The sequence below is a fragment of the Arachis ipaensis genome, chromosome B01, assembly GCF_000816755.2.
Source record: "Arachis ipaensis cultivar K30076 chromosome B01, Araip1.1, whole genome shotgun sequence".
Lineage (NCBI taxonomy): Eukaryota > Viridiplantae > Streptophyta > Magnoliopsida > Fabales > Fabaceae > Arachis > Arachis ipaensis.
In genome coordinates, this window is record NC_029785.2 from 84,726,422 (window position 1) to 84,743,687 (window position 17,266).

Genomic DNA, 17,266 nt, shown 5'->3' on the forward strand with positions numbered 1-17,266 from the left:
ACCTATTAGAGTCTTATAGGCAGTTCGGTAGGCCCACAAGGCATCCCCTAATCTAGTGCTCCAATCTTTCCTATTGGACTTTACTATATTCTCCAGGATCCTCTTAATTTTTTAGTTAGATACCTTAGCTTGTCCATTTATTTGTGGGTGGCAAGCGATGGCCACCTTATGAATAATGGCATACTTCTGCATTAATGTTGTCAGTCTTTTGTTGTAAAAATGTGAGCCTAATGTATAATAAAGTTCTTTCAATCTCAGGATCAAATGGGGCTAAGTTCGCATCCAGTAATGAACGCGTCATTCAATAGAGAAAACATAGAGTTCATGCAATTATAGTGACAAAAGGGAATCTTAAAGAAAGGTAGCTACCAATTACTAATACTATATATCCTAACTAGTAATCAAGAACCAAGAAACACTCAAAAAGCAACTATTCACATATGCACATATTCACACCAACCAAGAATATGACACACATATGCAAGTCCCCGACAACGGCGCCAAAAACTTGATGGAGGATAAATGTCGGTTTAGAAAATCCAAAGGTTTTCTATAACACCCTAATATTCAAATCCTTATGCTCGAGTTATAATTCAATGATAATAAGGTGGTTGATGAGTCCATATTTAATGGTATATTTCAACTCACTTTGAATGGATTTTAGCATATGAACTCACACTTAAGCACCAAAATAGCATAATTTTGTGTTTGATCCCTAATTTGAACTTAAATGTGAAAACATGCAATTTTGTGCTTTAATAGAGCAATTTAATTCCACCTTTGTGTCATTCGATGCCGTGATATGGTTTGTGAGTGAATTCAGGCCTTGAAGGAAAGAATGGAAGGATAAAAGTGGAAGAAAGCATGTACAAGGGAGAAAACATGAAGAAAACAAGGAAAAACACACACAGCGAAGTGTGCGTGCGCACAGCCTTGCGTGCGCGCACAAGCGAGAAAATCCATGTGTGCGTGTGCACAGCCCTGCGTGCGCGTGCACAGACAAAAATTTCCATGTGTGCGTACGCACAGGTCCCAACACGTGATTTCATTAATGATGCACGTGTTTCGCGATTTCTGGGGCCCTTGGCTCATTTTTGGAAGGTTGAAATGCTATCTTGGAGTGCTATATAAAGGAGACTTCAACACTTATCAAGGGGGGAAGCATTAGAGCAATTTTTGCATAGTTTTCAAAGTAATTAGGAGTAGGAGTAGTGTAGAGTAGAAAGCTCTCTTAGGGTTTATCAATTTCCATTGTAGTATTTTATAGCAAGCTTTGATTTTGATTTTACTTCTTCAATTGTAAGTACTCTCAATTTCCTCTTTAATTCAAGCACTTTTACATTCAATTTCTCTTAGTTCAAGTTACTTGTTTATATTGCAATTTTGTGTTTCTTGAAGTTTTGATTAATAAATTTTACATTTCATGCTTCCTTTATGTTTGATTGCTTGTTTATGTTGGTTTTGTTGATAGTTGGTTGTAGTTTTACATTTTACTTTGCAATTCTCCATGTTTTACTTTTATGCACACAAGGTGTTTGTGAAAATGCCAACTCTAGATTTTGAGTAGATTTTTCCACCTTGGCTTGCGGTTTGAGTCACTAAGATACTAGAGTCATAATGTCCGACATTTAGTGGTAATTCTTGGGTAGTTAGTTGACTCTTGTTTCCATTGACGCTAGCTTTTTATCAACTAGTTTGGTAAGTTGGTTAGGACTTATGGATTAAGGTCAATTATGCTTGCTTGACTTACTCCTCTATGGTTGGGGTTGACTAGGCGAGATTGACTCATGATAATTGCCATAGTTGTGGTTATGGCAATGATAGGATTCCTTGGACCATCATTCCCAAGTCAAGGCTCTTTATTGCATTTTCACTAGTTTTGACCGCACTCTCTCTTTACTTGCATTAATTTCAATTTTTCTCATTGCTTAGTTCTTTTAATCTTTTGTTCTTTAATTTCAGACCCCTTTTTGTTCCCTTCACAACCAAAAGAAGTAACATTTCATTTGCAGTCCTAGGGAGAACGACCCGGGAATTCAAACTCCCGGTTATTTTGTGTTTGATTGTGATTATTCATTTGATCAATGGTCAAATTGTCAGGTTAGGACTATACTTACAACGCCAATTCTATTGTGATGAGAGATTCCTAACCTATGCAATTTGGCCATTTATCAAATTTGGCGCCGTTGTCGGGGGAATGCAAACGGTGTTATATCTTTTGGTTGTTGTTAATATGTTAATAGTGTAAATAGCTATTTTTGGTTGTTTGTTTGCTTTTGTTAGTAAATTTTTGTTTATATTCTCTTAATGACTTTTTCACGCCATTGCCACAATGCACCCTAATGGAACCCAAACACTTACATTTATAGTCACCAATCTTACATACCCCTCCCTCACTACACACAAAACCAAGACCCTTACCGTCATGAGTTTGATTGTCAACCTTCATCGCCTCAATCCTCATCTTCGTATGCGGATCAAGCCACACAAGAAGTATTTTTCATGCTTATTCAAGAACAACAAGAGTTCCGGAAGAAGTAAGAGCAAGTCATGTCTTCCTTAGCCAAGGCTTTGGGTCATTTAGCTTCATTGCGTTCATGTCACGAGCAACAAACTCTAGTGGATGAATGTGTGGAACCGAGTGAAAAGTGTGGAGTGAAAGAAGAATTGCAAAATCAAGTAGAAGATGGTAAGTCACCACATGAAGTGCAAGAGGAGATAAATGAAGAGTGGATAGGAATTGATCGAGAGGATTCCATCATTCAAGATTTTTTGTCCAACTTGGGTAATTCCTTCTATGACCTTCATGAACCTCCATCATTAGATTTGGAAGGAGATGTCGATATGGAATTCACACAACCTCCAATATTTAACTTGAGTGATGATGAAGAAGATTCAAAAGAGGTTGACGAAGATTCTGTTTGCCAAGAAGTGAAGGTAGTTGTGCAAGAACGAATTGAACAGGTGAAGATTTCTCTAACAAGATTTCTATGCCCATATCAATACGCTGTTATAGAAATGGATGGCCAACTTCGAACCTTTCTTGGAGTAGTGGATGGTGAAGAGAAGAATATTGATTGGTTAAGAAATGGAAAGTTCATCAAAGGAGCCGACTCAACATTTGGAGGTAAATTTTGGTGCAAGAGTCATTTTAGTGGATTCCAGAGAGTGCACAAGCGTATCAATGGTGATAGAGGAACTCAAGTGTGGGATCCGGGCATCAAATTCAAGAATCAATACTTAAGGATCCTTGTTACTAGCTTGAAGTCTCTTATGAGTTCGATGCAACTTAGTTGGGACCCCGGAGGTCGAATCAATAGCAAACTTGGTTGGAGATTCAAGGAGGAGTGGAAGCATAAGCTGGCCTAACAAGGATCTCCTCACTAAGTCCAACTTAGGACTATAAACCAAAGTGCTAGGGGGAGGCACCCCACCATAATAATACCTTCTAACCTATTCTCTTTTAGATTTTGTTTCATGAATAATTGGTTAGTTTACCTGGTTGATTGTTTTATTTTGATGGTTGTCGAGTAGTTTTAATGAAATAAGGTGTTTTTGGGAGTTTTGTGATGTTTTAGGGGCTTGAAAACCTGTTTGGAATGTCAATTTTGGTGCCTTAGAGCCAAAATCCTTGTTGCAAGAACAGACACCTGTGCGTCCGCACAGACCTGTGCGTGCGCACAGCCCTCCTATTTCGCATCCCCTGTGCGTCCGCACAGAAGTATGCGTGCGCACGCCTTCAAAAGCCCTCTCTGCTGGCAGCACACGCACGCCTTGTGCGTGTGTACATCTCCCTCTTTTCCCTTCTATGCGTTCGCACACCATGCGTGCGGCCGCACACTTCCCTTTTAAAAAAAAACCTCGTGCGAGCACACACCCTATCTGTACCCGCACAGCTTGAGCAACACCCCCTGGTCGCAGCGCACGCACAAGCTAGGCGTATGCTCCCAACTCTTTTCCCTCCCCTGTGCATCTGCATACCAAGTATGTGCCCGCACAGGCTATGTCCCACCTTCTGCTTGCAGCGGCCGCACGACCCTGAGCGCGCGCACACCCCCTCTTTCTCCCCTGTGTGCGTCCGCACACGACCTTGTGCGTCTGCATAGGTCACTTTTCGAACGTAAATTCGAAAAGATCAGGGGCTTGCGCTTCAGTTACCACAACCCCCCCCAAACCTTTCTTCTTCTCTCAGTAACCATACCACCACCACACATACCCTCCCTCTCAACCCTTTCGTCCTACCACCCCACAACCAACCACCGCCGGCGACCACACTGCCGCCGGCGTCACTCTCCCTCCCTCTATCTCTCTCTTTCTTTCTCTTCTCTCTCTCGCACTACATTTCTCTCCCCTTCTCCCTGTTTCATGCTTCTCTGCCACCGCGCCAGCGCTGCCCTAGGCCGCGCCTCTCTGTCCGGCGAGCAGCACCCAGCAGTGGCGGTCTCCTGTGCCGCTGCGCCTCTCTCCATCTACCACCCTTCCTTCCCTCTACAGTGCAGGTCTGACCCCTGTTTTCCTTCGCCCCTGTTCCATTTCTTTCCTGCTTTATTTTACTGCTTCCTTTTACTTCTGTTTTTAATTCTGCTTTAGTTTCTAGGTGGTTTTAGGTTAGATGATTCATAGTTTTCTAGATTGAACATGAACATGTAATGCTGGCTGAGTACTTGAATTATTTTCTGCACTGGATGAAATTGCTGTTCTTACTTGAACTGTGAGTGCTACCTGTCAGTTTCTGCACATGACATTCCTGATTAAATGCCTGAATGGAATTTCTAGTTCAATTTCTGTGTCTGATCAACATAGGTTTTACATTTTCTTCCATTTGGCATTATTAATTTCTGATTGTGCACACTTTCTGTAACTGCTACATGAGATGATTTAGTTATGCACTTTACGAATTTAATTTTGCTGAAACATCAACCTGAGCTTCATTTTGCCTTGTGACTGTCTGATTTGATGTCCATTTTGTTGTGCATATCATCCTTTGACAATCAACCGGCCAGCTATGCACTCCATTGCTGGATTTGTCTTCAAAACCGACTTGGATTGAAATTTTATAATTCTAACCATTCTAGTTGGTACCTTTAAAGTGCATAGCCTGCTAATTTAATGCTTCATGTGCTTACTGCCCTGCCATTTTGCTTCAACACAAAATTAACATTAAAATTAAATTTGGAAATTCGGTTGGTGCCTTCTTTGTAGTAGTACATGTAATGTGTGTTTTGTGAATTCACCAACTGCTTATTCATGTGCTCCTGAACATAAATGATCATGTTCAATCACTTGTTCCTTGAAAAATCTTTTTGAGCAATGAATCTGATTCTGATCGACATTGCTTTAGGGAACAAGGATTGGCTATATGACCATTGTACTACCTTATTCCATGGATAAGCAGGTGCTTTAAGTTGCCAAGTTGATTATTACCTTGTGTGCCAATTTTTCTAAACTTTTCTGATTTCCAAGGCGCAATTGCACTAATCAACCTCTTTGAACAAAATTCACATGCATAATACACCTAAGGCCTATGTATGATTTCATTGTTTATTCATTCATTCATTTATTACTTAGGTTGCTTCATTTTGGGAAAATGCATTCTCTTTTGAACATTCTACGATTTTACGCATGTTTTCCATGATTGAGTATTTATTTATCTGACTGGCTCTTGATTGAACTGTTTGAATATATTCTTCTTCTTTCTGTGATTTTATCCGTTATCCCTGAGTTGTGCTCTGTTTTTGTCTTTTTCAGGATGGGCCACAAGGGCAAGGAGAAAGCCAACCCCTTGTCTTGCCCTCCTCCCGTGCCTCACAGTGACTATCCAGACACTTTTATCAATTCTGAGGCCCAAGAGCAATATAAAAAACTAGAAAAGCGCGCCTTTCATTATGAAAGGAAGCTAAACCTGCCTGAGAAATATACAAATGCCATTCTAAATAGAATCAATTTTTATCATTGGGAATTCGTAAAATTTGATCTGGTGGAAGTAAATGAACACCAGGACAAAGAATTTTACGCAAATTTCCTAACGAGGGATGCCAAAACTATTTTTCTCAGAGGTGTCACCTTGGACACATCTGATACTGCTTTAGAGGCCCTCTTGGACATTCCGCATATTCCTCTGGCTAGGAACGCTCTCACTCAAATAATGACGGACATCACCACAGGCAAAATTTCTTTGGATGCGGTCCTGAAAAAGATTGGCCAGTCTGAGGCTAAGTGGGAATATAGCAAGGGAGAGCAGCCTAACCCCGCGAGCATTGCGTGCACAGACCTTAACCTAGAGGCAAGGATCTGGCAGCAGATCATTGCCGATTATATCCTTCCAAGCATGCATGCCACGCATATTAGAATTCGTGTAGCAGTGATACTATGGGCTATTCTGAAGAGGAAGAGGATCTATGTTCTTTCCCTCATCAGAGAATCGATGATGAAGGTGAACCTACAACAGAAATTCAACATTCCCTTCCCATCCGTCATCACCAGATTAGCAGCCTTATCTGGTGTAGAAAGACGTCCGACAGACCGGATGTCTGTCTACAACAGTAAGCAGTCGTATCTGCCATACGACGATTATGACGGGCCGCCTCAGAAGAAAAGGAAGACTATTGAGCCTCCATCAGCAGCAGCAGAGCCTTCATCACCTCCTTCAACACTCGCACCCATACCTCGACCTCAGACACCCTATGAGATGTGTTGTGAGGTCTTGCAGGCCGTCCATCGCTATGAGTGCCTCAATGCTCGTCGCTTCCAGTGGATAGCAGCAAAGTTTGAGGGTAGAGACCCTGGGCCACCTCCTCTAGATACGCCAGAGCCAGAGGCCGAAGAGCCTGCATCTGAGGAGCCAGCAGCTGAAGCTGGCCAGGTAGTCCAACCACCTGAGCAGATATCTCAGGAGCCCATGATTGAGGAGGTAGTAGTTGACAGAGCTGAGGAGCATACAGTGGAGGAGCTGGCAGCTGCAGTCGAGCCGAGAGCGAAGGCAGCTGACCAGGCAGTGGACCCGCCAGCAGCACAAACCACCACACAGCCATCCAGCGCCCTTATTGTCTACCAGCACCATCACCACCCACCACCGCCAGGTGGTGGAACCTCACATGATTGACCTCTCCCGATTGATTTCTTTGGCACTGAGGACAGTGCATACCTTAAGTGTGGGAGATGATCTTCTATTTTTGGGTGTAAATATTCTCTCCTGAACACTTCTATTTAGTTTATTTTTAGTTTTTATTATGCTTTTGTGGATATTGACAGTACTTTACTTTTTTTTCCATTACTTACTACTTTTCGGTATATATGTATATATATATTAGTCGCCTTTAGTTATCTTTAGTATTACATTTCTAGTCTTGGTATATATATATATATATATTGCATCTTTATATTGCTTGGTATATAGTATAGATATGGATTGTGATTGGATGATGTGAATAGCATATGCCTGGTTATCTTGATCCTAATTATTCATGTTACTTTTTGCTTGTTAAAAATTAGGAAAAGAACTAGGAAATTTTAAAAAATTTTGCATCCATCACATCATACATACATATAGGAAATAACTTTGGTGAAAAACAACAAATTTTCCAAGAATTCTGCCATGGGTATTTTATTGAATTGATTGAGAAAACTGTTTTCAAACTTGCTTGAATGAATTCTTTTGGAACATAGAAGAGTAAAGAACAAATACCTTGTGAGTTGTTGAGCTATATTGAGTGGTTACACACTTTAACCACTAATTTTGTTCATTGTGTGATATATCTCTTCTATGATTGTAATCTTAGTTTTGCTTGATTCTTTATTTCCATTGATTGATGTCATGAATTGCATTGAGCATGATTGAGGCCATCTTTGAATTAAGCTTACCTACCCATATATCCTTACCCTTGCATCTACCCTTGTTAACCCCTATTGAGCCTTATTTATCCCATTGTTCTTCATATTAGCACATCACAACCTTAAGCGGAAAACCATGATTTACCTTGGATTGTATCCTTGATTAGCTTAGGTTGAGGAGTGTGTCTCATGTAAGTGTGGGGGAATTTTGAGAAACATTGGTAGCAAATGGAATTGTTTAATTTGGGTATCTCATTGAAAACTTTGGAAAATGGGGACATTCATGTATGAACTACTTAACCATATGCAATTCTCACTCAAATAAGAAAAAACCTTCATCATAAAAGGGCACAAAGTCACCCAAAAGGGTAAACAAATGAATAAAGAATTGCATATGTGATGTTTATAAGACAAGCATACATGAATGTTAATGGAAAAAAAATGATGGAAAGTTAGGATTGCATTTGGTCTTGATTTAATTGGTATATGTTGATGTGGATACTTAATCTAATCAAGGATTCAATTATTTTAGTCCACTTAGCCATATCTATCTCACCTTTAACTAACCCCATTACAACCCCAATAAGTCCTCATGATAATTGCATTCATGCATCACTTGTTGTTGATTGTTAGATGAAGAGCAATTCCTTGAAAGCATAATTAGAAGAGACTTGAGTGAATTGACCCTTAGACACCAAGTGATTAGAGCGTATGCATACCTAGTGAGGGTTCAATTACTCAATTCTATGTTCCCATGCTTCTTATCATGTGTTCATGCAAGTTACTTCAATTTGATGAGTAAATCAATTCTCTAGATTTTTGGGTTGCATTGGATTATTTTCCTTGCTTAGCCCTGTTTGTCTATACTTGCTTGGGAATTTGATTGTTTGTTTTCACCAATTTCATATAGATACTATAGATAGATAAATAGATAGATATATGGTATTTACATACTCACATGAATATAGGTAGTTGCATTAATAAATTGATTACCCCTTTGATCATTCTCCTTGTTAATTTAGCATGAGGACATGCTATTGTTTAAGTGTGGGGGAGTTGATGATTCCATATTTGATGGTATATTTTAACTCACTTTGAATGGATTTTAGCATATGAACTCACACTTAAGCACTAAAATAGCATACTTTTGTGTTTGATCCCTAATTTGAACTTAAATGTGAAAACATGCAATTTTGTGCTTTAATAGAGCAATTTAATCCCACCTTTGTGTCATTCGATGCCGTGATACGGTTTGTGAGTGATTTTAGACCTTGAAGGCAAGAATAGAAGGATAAAAGTGGAAGAAAGCATGTACAAGGGAGAAAACATGAAGAAAACAAGGAAAAGCACACACAGTGAAGTGTGCGTGCACATAGCCTTGCGTGCGCTTGCACAAGCAAGAAAATCCATGTGTGCATGTGCACAGCCCTACCTGCACGCGCACAGACAAGAATTTCCATGTGTGCGTACGCACAGGTCAATTTTCAGCCGCATGTGCGGACACACACGTCTGTGCGTCCGCACAGGTCCTAACACGTGATTTCATTAATGATGCACGTGTTTCGCGATTTCTGGGGCCCTTGGCTCTTTTTTGGAAGGCTGAAATGCTATCTTGGAGAGTTATATAAAGGAGACTTCAACACTTATCAAGGGGGGAAGCATTAGAGCAATTTTTGCATAGTTTTCATAGTAATTAGGAGTAGGAGTAGTGTAGAGTAGAAAGCTCTCTTAGGGTTTATCAATTTCCATTATAATATTTTATAGCAAGCTTTGATTTTGATTTTACTTCTTTAATTGTAAGTACTCTCAATTTCCTCTTTAATTCAAGCACTTTTACTTTCAATTTCTCTTGGTTCAAGTTACTTGTTTATATTGTAATTTTGTGTTTCTTGAAGTTTTGATTAATGAATTTTACATTTCATGCTTCCTTTTTGTTTGATTGCTTGTTTATGTTGGTTTTGTTGATAGTTGGTTGTAGTTTTACATTTTACTTTGCTATTCTCCATGTTTTACTTTTATGCACACAAGGTGTTTGTGAAAATGCCAACTCTAGATTTTGAGTAGATTTTCCCACCTTGGCTTGCGGTTTGAGTCCCTAGGATACTAGAGTCATAATGTCTGACATTTAGTGGTAATTCTTGGGTAGTTAGTTGACTCTTGTTTCCATTGACGCTAGCTTTTTATTAACTAGTATGGTAAGTTGGTTAGGACTTATGGATTAAGGTCAATTATGCTTGCTTGACTTACTCCTCTATGGTTAGGGTTGACTAGGCGAGATTGACTCATGATAATTACCATAGTTGTGGTTATGGCAATGATAGGATTCCTTGGACCCTCATTCCCAAGTCAAGGCTCTTTATTGCATTTTCACTAGTTTTGACCTCACTCTCTCTTTACTTGCATTAATTACAATTTCGCTCATTGCTTAGTTCTTTTAATCTTTTGTTCTTTAATTTCAAACCCCTTTTTGTTCCCTTCACAACCGAAAGAAGTAACATTTCATTTGCAGTCCTAGGGAGAACGACCCGGGAATTCAAACTCCCTATTATTTTGTGTTTGATTGTGATTATTCATTTGATCGATGGTCAAATTGTTGGGTTAGGAATATACTTACAATGCCAATTCTATTGTGATGAGAGATTCCTAACCTATGCAATTTGGCCATTTATTAGTGGTACGACTCTCAAGGGGAATTTTTAATACATAATTACAGATAAGTTTGAAAGGAGTATTAATCGAGAAGCCTGAAAAGAGTAAAAATAAAATCACGAAGTCGTATCACTCACGCATTGACAAGTAAGAGATAAAGCGTGAAGTCGAAAGCAATATTTAAAAAAAAGGCATAAATGAGTGTAAGAGAAGGACAATATATAGATATATAACATAAGTAAATAGCCACTAGTCGCGACCCGCGAAGTTTAGGCTGGCTAGGGTACAGTATGAAAGTTGTTGACAACAGTATCTCCTAATCTCTCCCAAAAAACATAAGAGCCTCTATAGGCAAGTTCAAAAGAGTTCAAAATACATAATATAAGCTTTTCAAAATAAAGGTGGAGAGATTCTAAACAAAACATAAATTAGAGAATATAAAGATCTTCGCCATCTCTCAGATGAACCACAACTCACTTCTGAGCACTTGGACTTGCATCTGAAAAACAAGAGATATATACGGAATGAGAACCCCCGACCCATGGGTTCCCAGTATGGTAAAAGTGCCAAATAAATACAATGCATTGTAATAAAAACTCACTAAGCATCCTAAACTTCCTTTCACTGAATATTCATCCTATGTTCTGGCTAATCTATAAATAGGCAACTGTTATAAGGGAATGTTAAATCTAATTCATCTTCCTCATGCTTCCCAACTTTCTAACTCTCCAACGAATCAGAATCAGAATCAAAAACAAAACCATCACCAGTTATTCTGTCTAAGCAATTCTATATCAATACTTCATATCCTCACCTAGAAAAAGTGAAATCACTTCACTGCGTCTACCCAGGGAGCCCAAATTACCTCATTCAATAATCATCATTTTAAATTAATCATATCATTACTCCATCTCAACAAGAACAGCCCCTTAGCATCAACCGACACCAGCATGAGGGAGTTCTCAGTTGTACAAACACAAGCAATACAAGCAAGTAAGACACATTAAGGTACAAGTAGAACAAGTAACACATAATCAGGTAACATAGCATATATGATATAGCAATCTAAAACAAATAGGTAAACCCAAATAATTCAAACATATGCAAAAGATGTATGCCTGCCCTATGGCTGATGATATCATTTGTCGGTTATATAGCCAACCCGACATGTCCTGATAGCTAACCGTGGACAGAAACACCTATTTGGAGCAAGTGGGATTGAGCTACAACCCCTTTGCTACTACCCGCTTAACCTAGAGCCAGTGGAACAACCACAACTACGGTTACTACCCAGGTGGGTTTTTAAAAGCTCAACCTGGAGCGAGTGGAATCACCACTACTGCCACTACTACCCAGGCATCACAATCTCTGACTTAGAGCAAGTGGGACAAACCACCATCCTTAGCTTGCTACTACCCAGGTATCTCAAGTATTAACCCGAAGCAAGCGGGACGAACCACAATCTTTGCTACTACCCAGGTATCTCAAGCATTGACCCGGAGCAAGCGGGATGAACCACGACTCTTGCTATTGTCCATGTATCTTAAACATATATTCATTCAATTTAAAATCAACCATCATTGTTATCAAATCTCAAACATTAACCTGGAGCAAGCGGAACAAACCACAACCTTTGCTACTACCCAGGTATCACAAATACACATTCATTCACAATCACTCTTCATTATTACTAATTCTTAAACAATGACCCGGAGCAAGCGGGATGAACCACGACCCTCGCTACTACCCAGGTATTACAAATACACATTCCATAATTCATAATTAAACTCATTTATCATAATTCTCCTTCCCCATCTCATACCCGGAGCAAGTGGACTATGCCACTGCCTACTACTTGGGGTCACACATCACATTCAACATTTTCCATCATTATTCATTCACCACATTTAATCATTAATCATATATATATACATACTCAGCCATAATTCAATTTTAATCACAGCCATCCGGCTCATACTATACACAACACTTCCAACATCATTCTTAGCAACTCATACAATCATCATTACAAATCATTCATCATTGATTCTCACTTTACTTCCTCCACAAGTTACCATATGTCCTAGCTTCTTTTCATTACTAGGCATACGATAAAAATTTAGGACTTAAAGGATGAAAATGGCGGCTTAGAAGTTTGAAATTCGGCTTTAAAAACTCAAAAATAAACTTTTGCTGAAAACGGGGTCACGCGTGCGTGTCAACTACGTGCACGCGTGGAAAGCGGAAAAAGGAAGTGACGCGTGAGCGTCATCCATGCGCACGCATGGGAAGCAGAAAGGTAGCGCGATGCATGCGCGTCAGTCACGCGTACGCGTGGGTGAGTTTTATGCTCCTCGCCCTCAACCAGCACAATACCAGCGCAACTCTCTGGATTTTCTATTGGGCACTTGCATCAATACATAGACGCGTACGTGTCAGCCAGGCGCACGCGTGAGAGAGTAAAAATCGTGAGTGATGTGTGCGCGTCGGCCATGTGTGCGCGTCGGCGTACGTTTTACCAAAAATGTTACTAAGTTAAAAAAGCTGCAGGATTACATTTTCAACCCGAAACTGCCGACGGGCCTAACTTTTTCGTTTCAAATCATTTTCCACCCGTTCTTCAAACAGCATAAATTGTAGAGGATGAGAAGAGCGATGCGTGGCCACAAATGGCTCGTCAATCGGAGTTTCAGAGAGAAAGTGACGGTGATTTGAAGTATGGGAAGCTAGGTTTCCTTTCTCTCTTTTCTCTATCCGCCCCTCCCTCTCATTTTTAGGGTAAATGAGCTGAAATGCTCATAACTAATATTTATATATGTTGGGTCTTAGACCCACTTGGGCCCGGTCCACTTGGGCCCGATCCACTTGGCTTAGTTCGTTGGTCCAATTTTGGGCCAAAACCTTTAAGATTAGAGTTTTAAATTGTATTTTAAATATTTCTACCTTTCCAAATTATAAATTCTTATTTCCTAAAATTATTCACTTTTAATTAATTTTTCCAGCCATAGTACTGGACAGATCGCAGCTGGTACTGCTGGTCAAATTTCCAGTGCGCATTTTTATTCAGAAAACTATGTTTTCCAACTCAGTAAAATTCACTCAGTCTAAATATCATATTTAAATTATCAAATTTCGATTGCAAAATTTTCTAATCATATTTGCTCGTATTTAATTTATTATTTAATTAATTACGGTTTGACCAGATTTTATATTTTCAAACTCAAATGTCGCAAGTATGGTCTAAATCGGCAAGTGATCCTCAATTATAGTTTAGAAGAGTGTCACAAGAATCAAATCAATTACTAGGAGTATGATCCCAGGTAGTTATCCTTAGAACTTGCAATTGAATCCACATCATTGATTAGGAAATTTGGGGGTTTTGAATTGCTTGTGGAAAAGTAAAGTGACTAGAATTCAAAAGCAATTAACAATTAACAATTAAAATGCAAGAGTTAGGAATATCAAGCAAGTAATTGACTATCTAACAAGCATGTAACTAAGATGATAATAATAAAATGGCATATGACTAAGAAATATGAATTTAAAGTAAAAGAATTAAGAAATTAAAGTCAACAAAAGGGATTGACAATCACTTAATCTAAAGGGCCTTGGCTAAGGATGAGAACTAAGCTTCCTATTCTTGTTATTAACCATAAATATGGTAATTATCAAGAGTATTCCTACTTCGTCATCCTCTAAAAATGAAGGAAAGTCAAGTAAACATAATTTATTTAATCCACCTCTTTCTTTCTTTTTTTAGTTAACAAGTAAAAGAGCAGCTATAATAGCAATTTCAACATCTAAGCAAGCGAAATAGCATAAAACACCTGTAATTCAATGTCACTAACAAAAGAAACCAAATTAATCAAACTAACAATAATGAAAACTTCATAAAACACTTATAGTTCAATTCCAACTAACTAATACTAAAAAAATTCAACCAAAGAGATGGAAATCTATACATAAGGAAGATCATAACATGGAGGGGTGTCTCCCACCTAGCACTTTTCTTTAACGTCCTTAAGTTGGATGACTTGATGAAAAGATTTATTGTATCACTACAAAAATCTCCTTCGACAAGTGTACCGAATTGTCGTCAAGTAATAACTCACAAGAGTGAGGTCGAATCCCACAGAGATTAACGGATTAAGCAATCAATGGTTGATTAATTAACCTAGTTAGACGATTCAGTTTGGAGTGATAAGCAGCAGAAAAATAAATTGCATAAAAGTAAATGAAAGCAGTAAAGTGCAGAAAAGTAAATTGACATAAATGTAAAGTAAATGACAGAAAGTAAAAGTAAAAAAGAAAAGAAAGCATTGGGATAGAAAGGTATTGCAATCTCCGGATCAATTTCTTTCATCTCTTCCTCAATCAATGAATTCATTGATCTCCTTGGCAATCTTAATTGATTGGATCCCAATTCCTTGGCTCACCAATCTCTTTAAGCATGAACAATTGCCCAATTTCTTGATTTAATTGCTCATGGGAAGAGATGAAGTTTGGTCACTGATTATACCACACAAATTCATAGATCAAAGTGTTGGTAGGATTACATGTCACTATATCCATCCAAACCCCAATCTAATCCAATGTGAGAAAGCATTTCTAGCATGATCTCCTCATTCCTCTTCCAAGGTTCCGAGGAGATCCAATTATGAACAACTTCTCCATCGAGACAATTGCTCAATTGAATTAAGATCGAAAGCTTTCTAGTAAAATCAAGAGAAAAGACAGAAGAAGATTGAGTGATAAAAGCAAATTAATCCATTGAATTTTAACAGAGCTCTCTAACCAATGAAAAGAGTTAGTTGTTCATTGGTCTATTCAACAGAGAAAAAAGAAGTGCAGAAAAATAAAGATGAGAATTAAGAATTTAAAACTGGAATTGAAAATTCAAAGTTCGTAATTGAAAATTACAAATTAAAACTAAACTACTGCTACAAAGGAAAGAAAATAAAGATGAAAAGGGCGTGTGTTAGGGGATGTGGTGCACGATTCTAGACTCCCCTCCAATCCAGAATGATTTCTCCAATCCAGCTACTGCCTATATATAGGCTTACAGAAAATGAAAGAGAAAATTACAATTAAATTCAAAATTCCTAATCTAGATCCTTCTTGTGCCTTGGATGAGTGATAATTGATGGGCTCAGCTTGCTTGCATGGTCCAGGGGTGTAATTAGGGCCTTTAGAAATGTTGTAGTGTTAAAAATTGCTCTCAGACTCTGTCATCTGCGTTTACGTCAACGTTGGCATGCAAACGTTCGCTCTAACATTTTTCAATCCATGCGCCCACGCGTACGCGTGCATGCTGTTTTTGCCAATCGACGCATACGCGTGACCCACGCGTATGCGTCACATCAAATTTTTGCCCAGGGTTGTCATCGCGGACGTTGGACCCAGCGTTTGCTCCCCAACGTTACCTCCAACGTTGGCCTTCTCACGCGTGCGCGCAGGCGACGCGCACGCGTGGCTTGTCATTTTTCACTACTCACGCGTACGCGTGGGTTACGCGTAAGCGTGGTTTGCCATTTCTTCATCAAGCACGCGTATGCGTGATGGATGCGTACGCGTAGTTGCAAATTTTTTCAGGCTTCTTTTGCGTGCACGTTGGGGTTGACGTTGGATCACCAACGTTCCCTCCAACATTGCTTCTTCAATTTTTTTTCTTATAGCGTTTGTTCATTGCCAAAGTTTATTCAAACTTTGCCATCAACGTTGGCTTCCCACTCTGCTTTTCTCTGCTTCTCTGCTTCTATTTAACCTGTCATCAAACAAACAGGTGTATCAAAGGAACATACAGGATAATCTTTACTCTACTAAGTGTGCTTAATAATGTTCAAAATCATAACTTCACTTAGTGTGATCTAATTCATCTTATTTACCCTGTATCTTAACAAAAATTCACCTGTGCTTGAGATTATCACCTTCAAGAAGAAAATTTCCACCTCCTTGTCACTCTTGGGATTGGTATGATGGTATAACTTGAGATGACGTAAGTGAACAACTCCATAGGGCTCAACTTTATCAACAATAGATAGACCATCCCATCTTGATCTAAGCTTTCTGGGTAGCAACCTCAACCTTGAATTGTATAGTAGCACAAAATTACCCACTCGGAATTCCTTCTACTTGATATGCCAGTTTTGTACCGCTTTAGTTCTTTCTTTGTATATACCGGGCATTATTGTAAGCCTCCAACCTCAGACACTCTAACTCTTCCAATTGTAGCTTCCTTTCTACACTCGCCTTTTGCAACCCCATGTTGCACTCCTTAACCGCCCAATACGCTTTGTGCTCTATCTCAACCGGGAGATGACAAGCTTTGTCATAGACCAACCAGAAGGGACTCATGCCTATTGGAGTCTTATAGGCAGTTCGGTAGGCCCACAAGGCATCCCCTAATCTAGTGCTCCAATCTTTCCTATGGGGCTTTACCATATTCTCTAGGATCCTCTTAATTTCTTAGTTAGATACCTTAGCTTGTCCATTTATTTGTGGGTGGTAAGTGGTGGCCACCTTATGAATAACGCCATACTTCTGCATTAATGTTGCCAGTCTTTTGTTGTAAAAATTTGAGCCTAATGTGTAATAAATTCCTTTCAATCTCAGGATCAAACAGGGCTAATAAGCTTGGATCTGGTAATGAACGCTGATGAGCGGATATTTTATACGTTTTCTGGCATAATTTTCATGTAGTTTTTAATAGGTTTTATTTAGTTTTTATTAAGTTTTTACAGGTTTTAGTGTTAAATTCACATTTTTGGATTCCACTTTGAGTTTGTAT

At 39.0% G+C, this 17,266-nt stretch overlaps 1 protein-coding gene across 1 annotated transcript; it reads right to left on the bottom strand.

Moving 5' to 3' along the window:
• LOC107608921 lies at window positions 16,239-16,920 on the bottom strand. The gene is made up of 3 exons (XM_016310711.1): window positions 16,658-16,920; window positions 16,388-16,563; window positions 16,239-16,243 (listed from the first exon to the last, which is right to left on the bottom strand). The coding sequence occupies exons 1-3, from the start codon at window positions 16,918-16,920 to the stop codon at window positions 16,239-16,241; spliced, it is 444 nt and encodes a 147-aa protein (XP_016166197.1).

Excerpts from the sequence above, each read along its gene's own strand:
- LOC107608921 (XM_016310711.1), bottom strand. The coding sequence starts at position 16,920 with ATGGTAAAGCCCCATAGGAAAGATTGGAGCACTAGATTAGGGGATGCC. Across the intron at positions 16,564-16,657 it reads GAGGCTTACAATAATGCCCG|GTTGAGGTTGCTACCCAGAA; the intron begins GTATATACAAAG and ends ATACAATTCAAG.